Raw genomic sequence first — 17,167 nt, 5'->3', positions numbered from 1 at the left:
AACTTTTTTTGTTAGCCATAAACTAAACCAAATTCTCCTACAACAGAGACTGCATTTTTAAAGGGATACAGTAGTAAACCAAGAGACCTGTTTCAGCAACTGCAAGCACAAGAATAAACAGAGAAGAGTTAAAGAGAGTGTAGTGATTCCCTCTGTCTTCAAGAAGAAAATAATCTCTGTTCTTGAGACCCTCAGCCCCAGGGGAGGAAGAAAATAGGGGGGACTGTGGTCCCAAAATAAGAAAATGAACTGTTATTTCTTTTAGTCCTTAACAAAGCATCCTTAAAAGAGCTCTATGAGCAGTCTGTCCATACACAGTAGTAAGAACACTGTAACATAAAAAAGAGAGTGTCACACTAGCAGATTTTCTCCAGGCGGTGCCATGTGTGACATAGAAACACAAGAAGAAGCAATTGTGTTTTCTGGGGGGGGTGGGGGGGGGTCTATGGTGCAAGAGAAACTCCTCTCTCCCTTAATAGACTGAGTATTAATTATCTGAAGAGTAGCAACTTAATCAAGAATCCGAGTAGTATCTCACTGTAGTTTATTAAAAATTGGGTGGGGGGAGGAGGAGTGTTTTAGAGAGTCTTCATCCTAAATTTAGTATGTGTGTCTTTTTATAGTAGAAGTAACTTAATAAAGTTTTTTTTTCCTTTATTTCTAAACTTAAATCTGCTCTACTCTGTTCCTGATCATATCTCACAGCATTTATTTTGAGAAAGTGTATTTTCATGTGGGGTGGTAGCATTACACCAGCATCAAACCGTGACAAGGATATAAAATGAATCAATGTAGCAGCCTGCAGCAGGGCTGTCTCATGGGTTTCTGTACAACCTGTGGTAACCACTCCAAGGGTCTGGTAAGAGTGACTGGTGCTCAGGTTTGCACAGGTGAGGGAAGCAGGGTTCACAGTGCTGTTACCTGGTGCCATGGCCCAGTCCCAGTCACACCATCCTGTGAACTGGTGTGTCATGGAGGAGGGTACCTAGGGCATCTCTGGGACTCCTTTCTTAACATGGGTACCTTTCTGAGTGGGGAATATTTACTTATCACGGGTTTCTCTGTTCTGTTACCAATTGTTCCCTGTCAGAATAGCAAATGAAGCTACCTGGTGGCTGTTGTAGCTGCAGGCTGATAATGTGATATTCCCCTCTGGCCGTAAGATGTGTTTGGCAGCGGCACAAAAAGCAAAGCTGCCACCTTTACTTTTCCTCTCAAGTCCCCTCAAAACCCTGTCATGGTTTTCAACAGGGAGGCCAAGATGAACTCACCTGTCTGCAGATCTTGACATTTCTCGTGCCTTGGTTCCTGATTTAGATTTACCCAGTATTGCACTGTTGAATAAAGCTGGAGAGGCTGGCCAAATTACTTACTATGACACTGAGGCAAAAGCCTCTTTTCTGCCAGCTGGTGGCCAAGTTTTCATCTCTGTGTGCAAGACTGGTGGGGAGGGACATCAATCTGGACGAAGATGAGACCAGTGTTTCACAAGAGATTGTGAAGATTATTCAATTAGGATTAGCCTGGTAATCCAGGAATGTTTTTGTGGGTTTTTTTTTTGGTTTTTTTTTTTTTTTTTTAATTAACCCACAGCCAAATGCTTTATTCTATTCAACACATTTGAAAAACAAATAAACATCAACCAAATACCCTCTCCCCCTCAACTTTGTTGTTTTAGTTTTTCTAATCTTGTGGTAAATACTTGACATCTTTTAAAGAAAGGTGGTATAAAATCCAAATCTGTGTTCTTCATGTTTTGAAATGCAGTTGTCTCTTGGTTGTCTTTGGGAGCAAGGGATCCATGTGAAGGTAACTAAAAATTGAATTAAAGTATAATTATGTTCTGTTAATATTTTTAAACACTACTGAATTGGGGAGGGTATAAATGTGGCAGAGAATTTTAGTAATTGGGCAGAGCTGACAGCTTTCCTGCTGCAATCACTCTCCAAATTGAGAAATGGGCTACTTACATTATATAACCATCACTGGTAACTGTTCAGTCGCCTCTTTGGGAATTTCATCAGCACAACACCCAGGTACTTTTGAGTCTAGTGCTGCCTTATGGTGGCTGTTGGTTTAAGAGTGAAGTGGCATTATAAAACATAAAAATAGTATGCTGGTGACAAAATCAATGAGATTAACAGATGCTTCTGTGATTTGCTTTGTTGGCAAAAAATAACAATAATGAGATTCAGTAATGAGGACAATCTCATTTTCTGTCTTATTTCCCCCATTTGATTACTTTCTGACATGCACAAATGAACTTGTCTATCTTCATGCTGTCTCTAAGGCTACCAGGCTTCTGAGCACCCCTTAGTGCAGAGGTGCATCTCTCCTGCTTTCATAAGTCTTCTGGGCTTCACAGAAACTTTATGGCCCTTGCCCTTGCTCTTCTCTTTAGGCATAGAGGGATATTTGGGCAACTCCTTTGGGTAGGTGGCAAAATACCCATGCTTTTGAGATGGCAAGAGTTCCTGAGGGAATCTGCAGAGACATATGAACAGGAAGTCAGCAAATTTAGCTGTCATTTAGCTGTCACATGTTATAAAAGGAGCAAAACTGGACCATGCATGGTGTAGGTGGATCTGCTTCAGCATCTCAACGTGTCCAATAGTGTGCTCTGCTAGTGTGTCATTGAACTTTTCAAGGTAAGGTCCTGGCAGATACCTGTGATTTGAGAACTACCATCTGAAATAAATGCTTTCCTCCTTATGATGTATGGCAGAAAATTTGGACAAAGTCTTGAGGGGAGTTTTTAGTAAGAATGGTGAGAAGGGCAAAGAGGGTAGCAAAAAAAAGCTTGCACATTACAAAGAGTAAGTGACATTAGGAATACTATAGCTAAAAGGAGAGATTGCTCTTTCTTTAACCAAGTGCTTTACTCCATAGGATTAATAGACAGAGTTTCTGTAAGTGTTATTATTTACTCATAAATGTTGGTACCTTTGCTCTCACATTAAAAAGAGCCTTCTCAGTGACAAAATATAGATAAAAGTACAGAATGAAAAACTGAAGATATGAAAAATGCTCAAAGTTTAACTTTTGCTATAACAGGAAAGATAAATGACAACCGTTGTTTAATAGCTCAGTCAATAGTTATTTTTTAGCAGAAGACATTTTATAAAGCCATTCTTTGCTTTGAACATATAGAGCAGCAAAAATGAATGTGACATCTCAAAGACTATGAATGAAGCATCTATTACATAGTTTCACAGCTCTAACTTTCTTTTCTTTTATTTTCAGATTTTAGAAATTCTAATATTCTGCATTCTCCTCTATTTTTACAAAAGAAAGGCTGTGAAACACATCATGGTTTTGTTAATGATGGTAGCTCTACTGGGTAAGAACATATTATTCATTTTAATGTTCCTGTTCCTGTCCTGCTAATTCCTTGTCACTCCATCTCCAGACAGTTTAGATTAGAGCCATTTCAAAGCAGTGTGCTGAAGAAGAATCATTGAAACATTTCACATGATTTTTACTGGATTCTCTTTTTGAAGAGAAAAGCTGATTATTAAACATAGTTTCTATGCTTATTGCTGGGACTATTTATTTTTACCGATACCCTCAAATTAATATGCTATGTGCAGTGGTATTCTGTATTAAATAACAAGGTTCTTTAGGTTTTGATGCTGGGAAAGTGGACTATTCAAAACTTTGTTTTGGAGAACAGGCTGTGAAAATCAGTTCTCTACAACAGCAGCTGAAGACCTTGCAAGCGCTCTCTAAACAAATGCAGTGATATGCTGTGACTGTACAACAACTTTTAATTATCTATTTGCATATGCAACATTTCATATTTTACCTTTTTTTCCTGAAGAAAAACAAGAACTCAGTGGGCCACTGAAGTGTGTTTTCTATCATTGTCACCACAATCAATAACCAGGAAAAATGCAGGAGATAATTTTATCGGCATCTTTCAATAAAGTTAAACTTGAATCCGTTTTGAGAAATGTCAGGAGTTCATCTCTAAAGCTCCTATGCTTGCAGGGTTATATCAAGAATTTTCACCACCCCGAGTGACAGATTCTCCTGTCCTTGTCTTGTCATTTCTCTGTGAAACCCTCATGGGACAGAAGTCTTTGGTTGAAGTGAAAGGTGCTGTTGCAAGTTAAAGGTTATTTTTTTCTCCAATTTCAGTGGGTGCATCTATCAGTCTGCAAAGACTTATGTTTCTAATGGAGATGACCATGAAGGTTTTGATAAAATGGAATTTCACTAAAGTTTGCCAGGTACAAAAGTTGGATTTAACTGAATGTAAAAACCTTCACAGATTTATTAACTCTGTTCCTTCAAGGTAAAAACCCTGAGTGGTTTCTTACTCTGCTGAAAAACTCAGACTTTCAGAACAACTTTTTGGGGACAGTTTTCCTGTGTAGGTTTCCCAGCCCTAGGAACATTAGGATCTGTAGCTCTGCAGAAGCATTGAAGGATTTCCTTGCTCCCTGCATGAGGCAGAGATGGAAGAGCCCCCAGAGCCTTAGGTCTAACTGCTCTTGGTTTGGAGGAGGGAAGTGTGAGTCTAGCTATCCCCCAACTCCTAGCACAGAACCTTGGAGCTTCGGCAAAGCTTGCCTGAGCTGCTCTGCAGCTTCCAACATGGCCATGAGGAGTGTGAAGCGCTGTGCACTCCTGAGCGACGGTCCAGGCAGTCCTGGACCAGGTCCAGGTTCTCCTTCTGCATAACTGGAAGCCTGAAGCTTTCCAGATGTGTTCCTACACATCACTGCTGCAGTTCTGGGCAGGCCCACCATGACACTGCTCTGAGCAAGCCCTGGAAGGGCTGTGCAGTTGGTCTGGACAGCCCTGCTGCCTCTGCCCTGCGTCCTGCCAGCCCCGGGGCTGCCGGTGGGAAAGGGACACGCGGAGCTGCGGAACGGCAGCAGGGCTGCAAACCTGGCAGGTTGCAGTCCCCTGGTCTGGCTGTAGTCAACCAAAAATACATTTTCAGCTGGAGGCTGCTGAGGTTTTTGTGAGCTTATGCAACTGGAGGAAAGATGTGTCATTATTTCTGCTCTGTTAAAAAAGACACAAACAAACAAATCCTGGTTCACGGGACCTTCTGAAATACTGACATTTCCCTTGAGCGTGACACTCAGAACTGCATCTGACTCTGGTTCCTGCAGCTGTCCTGGATCCTGGCAGTGCCCACAAATCTACACTTAGAGCACTTTGGTTGGTCTCTGACCTTTCTGCTGAGTGAAGTGATGGAGGGGCTGAAAAATTGTCCATTACTTTGCTCCCAGCTGTGTGACACAGGCCCTGCCCTTGCAAGGCCCTGCCTGCTGAAGGGGTGAGTGCTCATGGAAGGTGATATAGTCCTGGCAGAGTGTTCATACACGTGTAAATTAAATGTGGAAAGATTTCTTCACAGAGAAACCCGTGTTTCACTGGATATGCAAGCTACTTTCACCATCAAGAAAATACAGAGGTGATCACAAAATCTGATAAAGTTTGGCTTAGTACAACTCTGCAGATTCATTTGGAGAGAGTCATCTTAGCTCATGTATATGCTCAGTTATCATAAGTTTGGGGAAAACATTTCAGATTATAGTGGGATTTCAGAGGTTTCTGCCCAAACAGCTGGAAAGTGACATCATTTGTCCTACTAGCTTTGAGGGGAGGTCATTCTGACAGAGAAAACAGGGTTTGAAACTCATTTCAGAGTTACTTTAACGAAAAAGATAATTTCATTTCTCAAAGAATATAAACCAACCAAACCCCCTGGTGCTTTCATTTCTGTCTTGTTAAAATTTTAAGGTGTGGAAATTGCCCTTTCATCAGAAAAATAATTTAGCAATCTTTACCCTTAGCAAAACAATTCAAAATACTATTTTTTACCTGTAAGTGTTCTTTTAAAATAATAACTTCCCCATGTTAGAGTGCAAATCTCAGTTTTATGTTGATGTCTTTTTGGGGCTTGAGTGTATTTTTGACTTTGTATCATCGCATTTGCACCACTGCAGGCCAGTGTTTGACCTCTGCTCAGTTTTACAGCTGTGTTTGTTAAAGCACCTCACCTGTTTCCATTACAGAGAAAGAAGTGAAGTGCTGGGGGGAAAGGTTGTCATGAAAACAGTGAATTTCATGGTGATGAACAGGATCATCACAGGATGTATGCAACTCTTAAACTCCCCCTGAACTTTTGGACTTTCTATAAGAAAAATGCTTGCAATCAAACCCACAAACCTGCATTCATTCTTCTTCCTCCTCCTTTTCTCCCAACCTTTGGCCTGAACCTTTTGCACAGCATAGGTCTCCTTGCCAATCTGAATGTTACAGGAGGATGAATCAGACCACTGAAATCCAACACTCCTCAACTCTGCACAAAGGTGGAACTGGATCTCAGCTGGGGGATGGTGCTCCTGACAATTAATTACCTTCTTCAAAGGTCATTCCTGCAGCCTGACTCTTGACATTTTTAGGGTTTTTTGAATTTTTTACATTTTATTTGCAGTAATCACAGACTTCTTGGATTAGCTTCCACAAACCAAGAGCTCCAAAAGGAAATCTAAAGTAACACTTAGCTAAACTCTCAGCCCCTTTTCTAAAAGATTTCTCTTGCAAAACTTGTCTGAATTGGTGACACGTATTAAAACCATTGCCTGCTGTCTGAAATTTGTTTGTGGTGATGCAATGATAGTGATTAAGTGGATTGACGATACACTACTGAAATACTCTTTCTGTTGGATAAATCCAGCAAATGGTCTCAAGAGCCTGGCCCTTGAAATGAAGTGCAGACCCTTGTGTTGTTTGTCTGCTCTTCATATATATATATATAATGCATGGGGAGAGTTAGGTGCTTTGGGATGTGATCCCAGAAGTGAACTTCGTACAGCTCCTGTTTCAGAAGAGAAATCCTGAGGATGATGAGTTATTTGAGGCTGCCAGTGACACATGCAGGCTGCTATAAAGAGGCATCCTAACTGCTTTGAACAGATAGCCAGACCTCTCAGATGTCTCCTGAATACTGTAACATGGGCTTCAAATTAGCTAAATAAAGTATGTGTGGAGCTAAATAAAGTATGTGTTGAAGATGTGGAGGCTGTTGTACCACCTTCAACTGGGAGTCCAGTGTGCTAAAAAGACTTAAAGGCAAAACACAAAGCGTACTTGGATCTAAGGCCACTGAGCTTAGACAGGAGCTTAGACAGGAGCTTAGCAATCATACACTTGTTTTAGGTGCCCAAGTCCTTCCTCAGTCTTATTTTAAGAGATCAGGCCTGTGGCTCTGACCTGGATCCTTGTCCTCCCTCACCGATGCACTGAAGTCACTGCTAATCTGAGTCCTGCCCTGCTAATCTCTTCCCTTCCCTTTCAGCATCACTGACTGTCATTGCTGTTAAGGCTGTGTCCAGCATGATAGCACTTTCTGTGAAGGGGAAAATGCAGCTAACTTACTCCGTTTTCTATATCATGAGTGTTTTAATGGCAACTTCTTGTGCTTTCCAAATCAAGTAAGTGAGATTCTACTTACCTGCTAACCTTCATACATGTTTTATCTGACAGTTTTATTTGGTACTGATAATGATTCCAGATACAAGTTGCATTTTAAGGCAACAAATTCTGGCAGAGCCTTGACAGATGCATAAATTGCCTCCAGCTGATTGTATTGTTTATTTAAACTTTATTTCTTAGTATATAATTGATTGTTATGGACACCACTTCCTCTCATTATCACCTTCAACAAGGTCTTCCCAAATTTACTTGTCTAGTTTTGGCACAGGTCTTAACACACTAAGTGAAATTTACTCTTATGTAGTTGTTTGGGGGTTACTTATAGCAATCTTTATTGCTGAATAATCAAATGACCATGATTATCTTCATTACTCATGTCTGTTCCCCAGCTTTATGGCCCCAGTCAGACTGAAGAAGAGAGTTTACCCCAACTTTCTCCCTGCCTCTGCTAAATCTGCATGCTGCACTTTGCTATCCTGCATGACTGTACCTTTCAAGTTTCCCCTGCTGGCCTCTGGTCTGTGAAGTGATTGGTTTATGCTGCCTTTGCAGATTGCTGGGGGTGGCAGCACAGTAAAATATGTCTTGCAGCTGAACAGCATCTGTTCCCTTTCTGCCTGTCCCACTGCTTCTGGTGCTGATAGCAGCCTTCAGTAATCTCATCTAGACTGCTCCAGTGTGAGCCGGAGTAGTTACTTGCATGATTATTTTCCGGTAGAAAAGCCAACCCAGCTTTTTCATGGCAGAACATACCATTCCCTTGTGGAATCAGAAAGTCCATGCATTATTATGCACTGACTCTCCATGGCTGACTCAGGAACTCCCCTGTAACAGATTATAAAGTGATTTGCATCCAGCTTGTCTTCACTGGGAGAACAGCTCTGGGCATTTACAATAGGAAATAAGAGCTTGGTAAATAAGAAGCTGCCAAATTAACCTCTCCGTCTTGTAATTTTTTTCTTTCTTTCTTTTGCTGGCCAAAATTAAAGCAGAAGTGAAACGTGCCCATTTCATTCCCTGGGCTCAGCGTCCCTTTCTCTCTACTCTTTTGGATGCATTTTCTAACAGGGACAGTGCTGTCAGTCTAAATTTTTCATTTTATTTGTTTTCTCTCTTATTTTATATGACTGTCATTCATTAGCTGAGAACAGCCTGTGCTGCAACAATCTCCTCGATCCAACACCAGGCCTTACTATCACTGTTTTAATCCCTGTGACCAAGTTTGTTGCAAATGGGAGAAAATAATGAGGTGTTTTCAATGACTTCAAAATCCTGACTATCCTGTGGATATGTAGAATTTCTTTATTTTTAAAGCACCATGGAGACTGTTCAACAGTTGCTAAAATAACCACACAATTATTTTAATGGCTAAAACAGATCCAAGCTTGGATTTTTACTGTGCGCATATATTGCACCAGTGAAATGTTCAAGTGTGGTTCTTTTTACAGGCTTGAATTTAGTCTGCAGACTCCTGATTTTTCTCTCTGAAATGACCATTCACATAACAGACTATCTACAGGTGCATCCACGATGTCAGATTCATAACTCTATGGGTGAATGTTGATATCTCTGGTCTCTGTATAAGTGGGTTAACTGTTTTGCCTTTTTGCAGATTGTGCAGGCTGCCCCATGGCCAGTGTCTCAGTCCTGCAGGTCTGTGTGCAGTGTATGCTCCTGTGGTCCTGCACACTCTTGCTCATGATTCTGGTGAGAGGTCATGTTGCCTTTCTGAAGAGCAGGGCAGAGAGTTTCCAACCCAAGGAGCTTGAAGCCACCTTTCTGGACTTTCCCCGCAGGACAGAGTTTTTTCTGGGGTGTGATTGCATGGATAAACATACAAATAGGTGTTTCAGCCAAGCTGGATTGAGCAGTAGCAGCAATTTGGACTTCAGAAAAGTGAAAGAGTTCCTACAAGAACTCACATGTTCATATCCATGATGCCAATGTACCCTTACACAAGTTTGAATTACAGCAACTTGTCCCTGGCTGCTTGCAGGCAGCACTGTTTCCAAGAAACAATGCAGATCATAAGCAATAATACCCTAGCATTCCTCCCTTATCTGTGGCAGACAAAAATTTTCCAGCAATGCTTCAAAAAGATGTCCATTGAAAGCCTATGGCCAAAAGAATCCATGCCAACCTTCTTGCTTTCACCTATTTATTTGTACTCTGCAAAGCCAAAACCAGAAAGTAAATTCAGTGTGTGTATGCTGTCCAGGGCTACTTGCTATTGTGGTAAGAAATGGCCACACTTTTTGTAAAACTGACAAGAAGTGGCTTAACCTGACTTAAAGTGCAAGGAACCTCCTGTAGGCATGAGATACAATAATGCTTATCTTTCAGGTTCTTGAATCAAGCAATGCATCTGTATGAAGCAACAGCAGTTGTCCCCATTAATTTTGTGTTCTTCACCACCAGTGCCATCATTTCAGGTTTGTTTCTGACCTTCTTCCTCTACAGAAAGATTTTTTAAACATCAGATTTTCAAGAATAGGAACCCTGTGAATAGGAACCCAAACCAGTCATATTTGTCTTCACAGGAATAAGTTTTCCCTAAGTCATAGGTGTTTAAGTTCTGAAAAATAAATAATTTCACAGCTTCTGAAACAAAATAAATGGTAGGGTCTTAGAAGTAGATCATCTTTAAGGTTCATCCCAACCCAAATAATTCTATAATTCTATAAAAATAATCAAATTCTAACATTTCCAAAATAGATTATGTGTGATTCACTGTACCTTGCTGGCTTACTAAGACTACCTGCATTTATCCTAGCCTCATACTGACATCCAGTAAATGCATTTACCATGTGCACACCAGTCTCTCCCTATACGAACTGGTAGAGTAATTTTAACAGCCTGGCAAACTACTCAAATGACAACCAGCTGTGCTTCATAGTAGTTAGCATATATTCCATTTCAGAAGGTGGAATTCTGGGTTAAGTGAAGGAAATAAAATGACTACAAAAACTTTTTAAGCATTTAACATTTTATTCTGGGTGAGAACTTTGAACTCAGCATTGTTAAAGAGGGACTGCAAATCTTGGAAATGGTGTGCAGCATTAAGAACATGAGCTGGGAGGACGACTAAGATGCTGTATCAGCAATGAGCCAAAATGATCATGTTGTTAGAACATTTATGACTCATTTTAACACACACTGGGGGCTTTCCTGTCATTGCTGTGCAGGAGTTTCTCATGCAGAGCTGCCATTAATGAGAAGGGGAGTTAGCTTCACGCACAGATTGCCTCAACACCTGTGTTAGAAGAGACTTACACTTTGTGACTGAGAAGAAACTTGTGCCAAAAGGGGGTTGTGTTCCTGTGACCATATGGGGAATTTGGCCTGGTGCCTCCTTATAAGATCAAGTACCTATTCAGGAATGGCTTAATAGCTTTGAGAGTGGATACACATGCATTTGCACTAGGTTAGTTAAACCAGTGTAGGGCTTAGAAGAACAACCTCTGCTGAATCTTGCTGAGGTGCTCATAGAAGGTACCTGGTGTCATGATTCCCCTGTCCCTAGTTACAGCCTTCAAAGACACACTCAACACTTCAGCTGCACTGGGTCCCACTCTGGTGTTTCTAAGCAGAGCTGTGCTCATCAGTGGTTTAAAGCTAATATACTTGGCTGTTAATAGGGGCAGCTGAGATCCAGATACACATCTGGTTCTGTCACCTCCACTACAGAGGTGCTAATTCCTGGAAGAGGGGTGACCAGAAAGAGCTAGTGATCCCTTCAGCCAGAAAGATTTGGCAAACTTGGCTGCTGGAGCCCTTCACTTGGTGTAAACATCAGGAACACAGTTAGTTATTGAAAATCTGTTCCCAATTGGAGTTAAGATGTCCACATGGTCTGCTGGAGTAGCTTAACGAAGTCCATGAAGAACCTCTTAGCTGTATTGGTGTGTCGCTGCTTGTGAATAAGACCTCGAGTTTGACCTGCACAGAAATTGTTGCTGACAATGCAAAAGTTACGTGCATCTGTGCAATTACTAACCCAGCATGTGTTCCAGCCTGATTGACTAAATCTTCTCCAGTCCTGTGCAGTATCTTGAGAAAACCTAGATTATGGAATATAGGACATAAAGTGAACACATCCCAATGTGTATTAATACCTTATTTGGGATTTTTTTGCTCCGTTTAAGCATGACACTTCTCCTGACCCTCCCAGCTGTAATTCATATCACTTGGAAGCCAGTCAAGATCTGCAATTCTTGTTTCTGTCACATTCCAGGGGTCATATTTTATCGGGAATTCCAAAGTGCAGCTTTACTGAGCATGTTCATGTTTCTGTTCGGGTAAGTGTATCAGCCTAAAATCTGCACTAAGGTCTGTACTGAAACAGCATTGCCTTGTGGAATCTCTTTTCTCAGTAAGAAGAAACCCGCCTTGTTATTAAAGTATTATGGAATAGCCATTATAGTAGGATAAAAAAAACATTAAAGGAAAGATTGATGTCTGTGCTTTGGGAGTTTGGAGGCCTGGTTTTGAATCCAAATATGTAAAAATGTGAGTCACTTGTGAACTACTAATCTCATGATGGAATGAAAAACCAGCATCATGTGTTCTTCCAGCAGGAAGGAGAAGTCAGTGCTCTCCACCAAATATCAAATTATAGGGGGTGCTTTTACAGCTGTGAGACATCTCCTCCCATGTTACCTTCCACTGGTGTGTCAGGCTGGTTTTTTCTGCCCCAAGGCATGGGCAATTATATGAGCTGCTTGCCTACAAGGCACTACTGTAATAACTCTCCCCCATCTGCCTGTGTCACGAAAGACACAGCGTGCCTGCAGAAAAATTCAGAGTATGTTAAAGATCTTTTTGAAGAATGGCCTAGGTGTTGTGAGAGGAGAAACCTTCTGCTGGCTATCAGCACCACAACAACTTTTGAGGGAGGTGACAGTTATAATAATGGGCACGAAATGTTTAAAAGATCTCCTAAATTGCTGGAGGTGTCTTGCCACAGTGCTGTCAAATAAACAGGGCTGATGACTACAGACATCTTCATCTTCTGCAGTTGGGCTGGAGTAGGTGCACACAGCCACTATCTTGTCTGACTGCTGGAAAAGACACAAAAATTGGAGATGAGCAACCATGTATTTGGCAGCTAGGAGTTAGGGGTTATGTGTCCAACACACAACAGATAGAAGATGTGTCCAGCCATAGCAGTTTTTCACTGCTCCTGGCTTACAGCCTGCCCCTGAGACACACAATCAAATGAGAAAAACAACAGAGATGTCGATTGTCCGCAGCTAGACTGAGCTGTTAATGAAATTGCACATGCTAGAATGCTAGCTTGGATTCTCTGTGAAGACTTGCTCAGGGATTCAAATGTTGAGGTCTCACATTCACAGGCATCTGATTAGGTATATATTGCTGGAAGTGTAATTTTGGCTGTGGAGCCTTTGGAACTGATAGTAAAACTTCAGGAGGCAAAAACTAGACTGAAAGAAGCCCAAAATAAATTTACAGAGCTGCCAGGAAGAAGTGTTTCTTTATAAACTCAGCAACTTGGGTTTGGAAGTCCTTAAAAAAGAAACATGGAAAGAAATTCTCATCTCAGATGCAGTGAACTGTTTCTAATGATACTGTGCCACTGTTATTTTGCAGGTGTCTCCTGTCTTTCCTTGGCGTGATTATAATTGCAAGAAATAAAAAAGAGGAGCTTTTACAAATTCCTTTTATTGACTGTGGACATATTCCTGGTCAGTAGGGCTTTTTTTCTGTCTCTGTTTAAATGAGGTATCAGATAATGAGATGACCTAGGAGAACTGAGTCACAAATATGTTCTAGTCATATTTAATAAATATACTGTTCACTTAATTTCTATTCCTGTTCCCAACAGATTTTTCAAAGAATTTTTCAGGGTTTTTCCAAGCTATTGTTACAACTAGTCAAATGAAAACAATGATTACTAGAGCTAAGAATGTTTAAATGATGGATTGATGGGGAATTTGTTTTATTAAAATTCTTCACAGAGTTGTTGTTTTTTCCTTCTCTCACCACATTTCCTTAGGACAAAAACTGACAGGCAAAATACAACCGGATTCTCACTGTTCATGCTATGGCACACTGAATAAGGAAGATGACTTGGTGAAAAGGCAAAGCTGAAAGAAGAAAGCACTTTGCATGCCAATTAACAGGAGGAACACCACTGGAACAAGGATCAGTAGCACCTTTTTATTGAACATATTCAAGTATACATTGAACTCCTGTATGTTGTTGAGTCATAGTATTATTTAATCCTAATTAGTTTATCCCGTGATTGTACCAAATGTGTTCTAAAGATAAAGGAAGCCTTAACAAAAACCAAATAACCATTAATGAAATGGAATATTCCCCTAGTATCAATGCCTCTTGAGGACATTTTTAGGGTTTTAATTGATTTTAAATGCAATGAGCAGAGAACAGGATTATAAAAAGTCCCCTTTGGAACCCCTCAGATCTGTGTAAATGTTTAAAGACAAAGGTGAGAAATTTGAATTTTTGTAAGTGATATCAAAGTATTCTGCTATATTTATAATCCCTTTTAAACTCTTTCCTTCCTGTTCAGGAATCAAAACTGTAAGTATATATGAAGTAGACAAAAATAGAGTTGTGTCTACTAAAATACAAAAATAATTTTGTATTTGTATCCTGATTATCTCCTATCATCAGATTAATTCTCTTATCTTCCAAGGAAATCAGTACTTGTGTGAGGAATGGGAAGATAGTGCTTGCCATAAACAGGCACATGGGCACACGCACACATTTGAGGTGCCCAGCCAAGGCAGGATTAGGGTACTGTACTTGACATTTTACATCCTCCCAGAGGAGTCTTGTGCAGTGGGCTCTATGATTTGTTAGCATAGTCTGGTCTGAGTTTTAACTTCTGTTTTCAGCAAAAGAGGGTTTTAGTGAAGAAAATGCATGGTTCTTCAGAGGAAGTGGGGTAGCCAGGGTCCCTCTCTTGGTATGTCTTGGAAAAATACCTCTAAAAAATTAGGGCAAGTCCTGTTACCACTGGTAATTCTGTATGAGGAAAGGCTGTAAAAAGCAGGACCACGAAGAGTCATAGTAATTGTACAATTTTCCCTTATTTAAATGGTTGTGTCTCCACACTGATTTGAAGAGCCAGCAGTGATGGGAACAATGACAGTACAGGCTTTGTGTTCAGTTTTGGGACGTCTTGGTGTCTCTCCATCCCAGTATCCTACCAAAAAAGCTTTTTCAAGGAATTCATCATGGATGCACTCATCCCTGTGTGATAGTATTGATCCACCTCAGGCAGCACAGGGGGGCTGGTCACATCCTCTGCATAAACAAATGAAAGTGCTCTTGAAAAATGTTCATGTCTTGTTTTAGGATTGAATTAATCTGCAGTTATGGGTAGGGGCAGTAATGGGTAGAGGCCATAGACTGTGTACTTTGTTTCAGGTCTAATTTTTTTTCTCAAATAATGGTATATTTAATTTTAAGATAGGTACAGCTGAAGATCCATAAGACAGTTTTGTTTCAAATGCTGCAAAGCACACATAGAGCTGCAGTATTTCATGTGCAGCAATGTCCCAGGAACTATGGCATTTGGGGACTTATGAAGCTGTTTTTCAATATGGGTCTTTTCCAGCTGACACGGGATAAGACTCTGTGTCTGCACCTTACTTGTCCCAACTGCTTGGCTTGGCCTTCCTTTCCCACCCAGCATCTTGAGTTCAAGTTTCTAAAGATTAAAATAAAAAAAAAGCACATTACTTTGATGGGCTTTCTCCAGGGAGTAAGGACATGCCTGTCTTTCTTTTGCCAGTCAAATTTAAGCTGCTTTCTAAGTCTCAAGTGAGAGTATGTGCTAAAGATGGAAAAAAGAGGCCTACAGATTTTCATTCTGTGACCTGGGAAACAAATGGGTGAAAGGATTTGGTATTGTTGCTTTGTTAAATGTTTGGCCTTGGGTATCTTTCTGAAATCTGTTTCCATGGCTCAGGAGGGCTGCAGGAGGTAGTAAAGGTTACCAGGTGTAGGAATTTGTCTTTAAAGCAATAAATCAAATGTAAAAATCTGTGGCAAAAGTTATTTATTTTAAATTACTGGATTTCTTCTTGAACAATGTTGTTTGGGTTTTTTTTTCTTCCTATGGGTTTATTAAAAAAATATAAGGGTTAAATTGTTTTATTTTATCTCTAGTGTATTTCAAAATAATTTGTGGACCAAAACACTGGTAGAAATTATGTCCAATTGAAAACTGTGATTTGACATGATCTTTGAGATGTTAATGTATTCCAACTAATTAAAGTATTACAGGATTGGAAAAACTCCGTTATGAGAATTCATTACTGCTCTGCCAAGAAACAGACATGACTTGTTTCAAGAATCAGTTTCTAATCAATGCTATTTTCAGGTTCTGCTTGCCATACTTACATTGCAAATACCACAGACAAACGCCTGCTAAAAGAAAAGCCTTTACACTGGAATAAAAAAACATCTCTGGAGCGCTTCTCCTCAATAACAAGATATTTTCTTGCAGTGCTTTTCCTGACATCAGAAATGTGGGCCAGATAAGCTGCAAAACTTGTGCCTGCAGACTGAATTTTCCGGAACATATCCTCCACGGGATCTGCAGAAATCAAACCAGGAGAAGGTGTGGTAGGCAGGCAGTGTCTCACGTGGTCCCTCAGGCTCCAAACTGGGATTTTTGACAGACCAGGACCAGCAGGACTCATTTAGTGCTTGTTCCACTGCTGGTCACGCTGCAGCAAGAGATGAAGTATTAACTGGCCAGGGGCCTGGAAATGGGAGCTCTGGAGCAGAGCAAAACTGTTTCATTTTTGCCATAAAATATCAGGATGCATTTACGAACAGTTTCAGCTGGCAAAAATAAACAAAATTTGGACTGGATTTGTCTGTTTGCCCCTGAGAGGGTCTTGGTGTTCACCTGGCAGGCTGATTGCCTGCTGCTTGCTCCAGCCCAGCTTTTGGCAGACTCACATTTTGCATGGAAGGGCACTGGTCACCTAAAACCAAAGGAAAGAGGCCAAACTTTATAAAGGTTTGAGTTTTTGTGCTTTGAACCTGTGGTTTCGTGCACCTGGCAAGCTGCTTGAATGGATCAGCACTGCCAAAAGGCTCATCCTCTTTTTCTCAGCTGTGAGGTCTTGTGGCTTCCTGTGGCCAGTTCAGCTCACCCATCCTGTAGAAAGCATCTGCATCCTTCTCCTTGCTGGGGTAGCTCTCTGAGCTGACCCAACCAGACTGACTGAAACATGTGATGGGACAGATGTGAAAAGGGGTAGAGGGAATGAGACCTCTCTTGATTTGGGGGAACCATAATATTATTTCTCTCCTTCTGAGGAGATTCTCTATATAGCAAGCATTCTGCTAAGGTCACTCTTCTTGTATCGCCATGCCCCAAAAGCAGCTGAGAGCTTCCTGAAACTCTTTTAAGTGCCAGATTCACTGGCTTGTGTATACAGAGTGATGAATGTCCCCCAGTGGGACTAGGATAGGCAGCTTGTGGCAACCAGCAGTGTCCCAAGGTCAGCTAAAAGCCCGGACACAGGTCTGACTATAAATGATTGTAAAGGCTAATTGTTTTTTATTTTCAGTGACTGATTACAATAAAGTGTATAAACAGTGCTGGAAGAATGGACTGAAAAGTCTTCTATACTCAAACTGTTCTCACCCATGCAGTATCTCCTTCCAGCCCTCTTCATGCAGGATCGATGGTTGCTCCCTT

At 40.8% G+C, this 17,167-nt stretch overlaps 1 protein-coding gene across 1 annotated transcript in view; it reads left to right on the top strand.

The window, feature by feature from the left end:
* NIPAL2 (NIPA like domain containing 2) overlaps positions 1 to 13,667 on the top strand; it is a 51,857-nt gene extending 38,190 nt beyond the window's left edge. Inside the window, 6 exon segments of the mRNA XM_053991538.1 lie at positions 3,244 to 3,340; positions 7,322 to 7,457; positions 9,802 to 9,890; positions 11,693 to 11,756; positions 13,069 to 13,163; positions 13,475 to 13,667. Of these exon segments, the coding sequence (XP_053847513.1) occupies positions 3,244 to 3,340; positions 7,322 to 7,457; positions 9,802 to 9,890; positions 11,693 to 11,756; positions 13,069 to 13,163; positions 13,475 to 13,569 (576 nt within the window). The 3' untranslated portion in view covers positions 13,570 to 13,667.
* The last annotated feature ends 3,500 nt before the right edge of the window (positions 13,668 to 17,167 follow it).

Source organism: Vidua macroura, chromosome 1 (genome assembly GCF_024509145.1).
Source record: "Vidua macroura isolate BioBank_ID:100142 chromosome 1, ASM2450914v1, whole genome shotgun sequence".
Classification (NCBI taxonomy): domain Eukaryota; kingdom Metazoa; phylum Chordata; class Aves; order Passeriformes; family Viduidae; genus Vidua; species Vidua macroura.
This window is presented reverse-complemented; position numbering and strand designations above follow the sequence as displayed.